Genomic DNA, 4491 nt, shown 5'->3' with positions numbered 1-4491 from the left:
TTTTTTTTATTTCTTCCTAATTGCAATCTTTATTCACTGGGCAGCTACCTCATGACTCTGTTCTCAGCGACTCTTTGCTTCTGTGCTAAAGATCACATTTACACGGTTTTCTGAAAGGACAGAACTAGGGGAAATTTCATTACCAGTTTTTTTTGTTTTTGGTTTTTTTTTTTTGTATTTGTCCCCAGTGCTGGGGGTTGACTCCATGGCCTTATAGAAAATAGGCAAGCACTCTAGCACAGAGCTAACTCCTTGGCCTTTTAAAGCTTAGCTTTAATGCAATATTTTAAAAATTGGGTTCCAAAGTCCATATTTTTAATTTTCAATAACACTACTGTAAACTTTTATACATTCAGTCACAGTTTGTATCAACTTGACACAAACCTAGATATACTTGAGAAGAGGGAAACTCAGTTGAGGAAATGCCTCTATCAAACTAGTTGTAGCCATATCTGTAAGGCATTCTCTAAATTGCTGATTGATGTAGGAGGGCCCAGCCTAGTGTAGGTGGTGCCATCCCTGGGAAGGTACGCTTGAACTATGAAAGAAAGGTAGCAGAGCAAGCCACGGAAGCCGGCCAGTATGTGGTGTTCCTGTGTGGTCTCTGCTTCAGGTCCTACAGACTCCTTCCTCGAGCTCCGGCCCTGATGAGGCTGTTTGAATTAACGTGGCCTCCACAGACTCACATATTTAAACGCTTGGTCCTTAGTTGGTGGAACTGTTTTGGGAAGGATTAGGAAGTGTGGTCTTGAGGAATGAGATGTGTCCCTGGGGGTAAACTCTGAGGTTTCAAAAACTCAATCTCTTCCCCTTTGCATCCTGCCTGAGAATCAGTGTAATAAGTTCTTTGCTACTGCTCCAGCGCCGTGCCTGCTGCCAAGCTTGGACCACCATGATGATCCTGGACCAAGACCTACCCTCTGAAACTGTAAACAAGCCTGCAATTAAATGCTGTCATTAATACATTGCCTTGGTCATGGTATCTCTTCAAAGCAATAGTAAACTAAGATACCTGGCTTCCCTAAATAATAAGCTATAAGCTGTTAGCCAAACAAGTCCTTTCCTCCACACTGGTTTTGGTCAGGGTTTTATCACAGCAAAAAGTTTAAAAAAAAAAAAAAAGAATACTTTCCAAAACTCTTTCTATACTTCCTTAGATGAACAAAGTATTTATTCAGTGCCTACTGAATGCTGGTTTGTTGTCCTTAATTCTGGCAGGAAATATCAACATTAACAGAGCCTGAGTTTCTGTCGTCTCTCCTTGTCTGCCAACTGCTGTGGAGTATCAGGGAACCCATCATCATCTCATAATCTCAAAAGACTAAAAGTTTGAGGTCAACTTGGTCTTACCTGTCTGAAAACAGGTAAACTGATCCTCTAAATTCTTCAGAGGCTCAATCTCCTTTCTTTGCTTTAGATTTCCTTCTCATAACTGGACAATGAAGCATTCCAACTAGATATCCCCTGGTTGTTTGAGAAACAATTTTATGGAGAGATTTACATTCAGCAAGGTTTTGATAGTACACTTTGAAAATCCTATGAATAAAAATCAAGAAAACAGGCATAATTCACAAATGCCTAAGACACTCTCAGAACTCCAGAAAAGTTTGTGGGTGGATGCTATACAGGACAGCTCAAAGAAACTGCCCCAAATTTAATATGAATGACCCTGAATAGAGCAATGAATGAAATGCAAACAACGGTAGTTTTTCACTTAGTACTTATTATCTCAATGACATTCTTGTTTAACAAAAGAGCCCAATAAGAATCCTCAAATGTACATAACCAAATCATCTAACTTAGCTTTCTAATGGGTATAAAATTAATCCAACGGTCGGTAACAATGAATCAGCTGTTTCTGGACCAAATTTTCTAAGTAACAACGTCTCCAAATGAACATCTTTGGAGCCAAGGCCTCATGACCTCTGGCACAATCTCCCCCCCCCCTCAATTCAGTGTGATTACCCTTACTTAAACAACTATTCTGAGTTTTATGGTTGTTTGCTAATGTGATATTCTCAGTTGTTACTGTTTTGTCCCCAGAAAAAGTAGCCTTCACTATCAGAAGTGAATACTATGTAAACACAATGTAATGTTTTCAATGAAAACTGGGAGAAACTGAGCAGACACTAGAAAGAGGGAAGAACTTAACTAAAGTACAGCTCCTCGTCTGCAAAGGCAGGTACGAAGGCCTAGACAACTCATTAGAAACAGTAAACCGATATGCAGGCTGATGGTAAAATTAACTCACATTAAGCCTCCACATTTAAACATGCAGATGCATACTCGGTTTTACTTGTCCGCATCTGGGCACCCTAACTAAAGCAGAAAAAACCTGGGTGTCAAGAAAGGGCTTCCTCAGAATTAGAAGCCTCCTGACTCTCAAGGCAACCTGACTCTGAAAAGATCGCCAGTCCAAATTCCAAAAGAACCCTCAAGCAGACTAACGTGTCCTCTACTGTCCTCTACCTCCACGATAACAATACACGACCTTTCTTTCACTAAGCTTTTCCAGCTCTCCAAAAGCACCTCAAATCTTGCTAGTCCTTGTATCACCTCAACTGACAAGCAAAGCGACTGACACAAAAGGCCAGCCGTCCCAATGCTCTTTTCTTAAACTTCAGCACTTAAAAGAAAAAAAGAAAAAAAAAATCTTAACACTGGGCGCTCATCCGGCCCTCTGCTGCCCTTCCTCAATTCCATCCCAGCTGGAAAGCTTCAGTCTGGGAGCCCTTCTATCTGGGAACAAAGCAGTGCGGGCGACAGCACCCGCGACAGTGCGAGGCCCCGCGCACGATGAGAGAAACTACCAACTTCAGAGCGCAGGAACATCCTCAATTGGCAAGAAAGAGGGGCGGCGGCAGACACGCCCAACTTCAAACTCGGGAAACCTACCGGCTGGCGGCCATCTGGAAAGAAGCGCCCCTTCCCAGGGAGAGAAGAAAGAGGCGGAGCAGACACAAGGGGTACCCGGGGCCCGGGAGGGGAGCCCCGCGCTCGGCCCGGCCCCCGCCCCCAGGCCCGTCTCCCCGCCTTCTCTGCCTCTGGTTCGCTGCCCCGGGCAGAGCGGCCGGTTACCTTGATGCGCTCCCGGCACTGGGACGGGGTCCGCTCGTAGCCCAGCTCGGCCAGGGCCCGGGACACGCGCTCGTACATGGCCGGCCCGGGGGCCTTGCTGCCGAATACCGTCCCGGCTCCCTCCAGCTGCTGGTACCGCGCCTCCACCAGCCGCTCGTTGCCCCATACAGCGATGAGCGCGTTCGTCTCTGCCGGCGTCCACGACATACCCCGGCAGGCGGCGGCAGCGGCCGCCGCAGCCCCGCCACTGCCGCCGCCGGGCGAGAAGGAGACCGAGGACGAGGCAGCGCCGCGGCCCCCCAGCCCCAGCCCGAGACCCCCGGACGCCGCGGCCCCCGAGCCCGCCGCGCTGCCGGGCCCGAGAGGGGAGGCTCCCCGAGGCGTGGAAGGGTCGGACAGCGATGGGTTCCCGTCGCTCAGGTCGCCGGGAGACGCCGGGGAAAGCACCTCCATCTTCGGAATTTTGAGCGGCGAGTTGGCGGGCAGCTCCGAGCCACAGGGCGCAGCCATCTTCCAAGCCGCCGCCGCTGCACCGCCCGGAAGTGACGCGCCCCTGCATCCGGCCACGGGGGTCTCCGGGGCTACCCCGGGGCCCGGCTCCGGGCTGAGTGGCTCGCCGCGGTCTGAAGGCGCCGAGGTTGGGGCTGGCTGGCCCAAGCAGCCCGCAGATCTTCGCCTTTCCCCTCCAGCCGGTTGGCGCCGGCTGCTCCTCTCCCGGGAGGAGAAGCTGGGACCCGGCGCACCCAAGCTCCGGGCAGAGAAGGGTGGGGGCATGAGGGCGCGGGAGTGAGGGACTGGTTGGAGCCTCCCCACTTCCTTTCCAATCTCAACCCTCACAACAGGGGTGAGGCCCGCGACGGCCTCGAATTAAGGGCGAATTGGCGATTTCTGTTTTCCTGTCTCCGCCCCTGAGCCTATCCTCCCTCTAAACCCGCCTTTAGGTTCGGATATCGATAACCAGATTGGAGACTAGGAAACCCTACGAAGGGTATGTGGAGGAAGGCAAGGCGCGAAGACTGCTTGCAGTGGTTCTGGACAAGACTTTCGAGAACAGATATGAGCTAGAGTTTGCACGCTTTAGCATTTCAAGAAACTCAGCCACCATGGCAACTATGATTGCACTCACGTGTTCTGCTAGGCAAACACCCTGTCACTGAGCCACACCCACAAGCCCTCTGTTCCTCGCTTCGTTTGTTTTCTTGGTCCTCTGAGGAGGTGTGTAGCCAATGACAAAGTAAATGTCTTTCTTGCTTTTATACAGTATCTATAATGGGGGCATGAAAGAGCTCCAGAGCCCTGCAGAATAGCTACTCCAGTATCTCAGTCCACTGCGATTTGGAAGTGGTTTAAAAGTTCCCAGTCAAGTTCAAGGAAATGAAACTGTTCTTGTGACCTAATAGTAGATTAGCACTC

General features: G+C 49.8%; 1 protein-coding gene across 8 annotated transcripts in view; it reads right to left on the bottom strand.

The window, feature by feature from the left end:
- Window positions 1–3830, bottom strand: part of Msantd2 (Myb/SANT DNA binding domain containing 2) — a 31712-nt gene extending 27882 nt beyond the window's left edge. For 4 of the 8 annotated variants that reach the window (XR_003844620.1, XM_021207252.2, XM_021207251.2 and 1 more), the window contains exon 1: window positions 3079–3830. Coding sequence is in view for 5 of the 8 variants with exons in the window: in XM_021207252.2 (XP_021062911.1) it covers window positions 3079–3588 (510 nt within the window). In the remaining 3 variants the exon portion in view is untranslated. The other 4 variants (XR_003844621.1, XM_029542788.1, XM_021207255.2 and 1 more) reach the window with 4 other exon arrangements.
- Window positions 3831–4491: the final 661 nt, after the last annotated feature.

The sequence above is a fragment of the Mus pahari genome, chromosome 10, assembly GCF_900095145.1.
Source record: "Mus pahari chromosome 10, PAHARI_EIJ_v1.1, whole genome shotgun sequence".
NCBI classification, from domain to species: Eukaryota; Metazoa; Chordata; class Mammalia; order Rodentia; family Muridae; genus Mus; species Mus pahari.
Note: the sequence above shows the minus strand (reverse complement) of the source record. Positions and strands in the feature narration are given on the sequence as shown.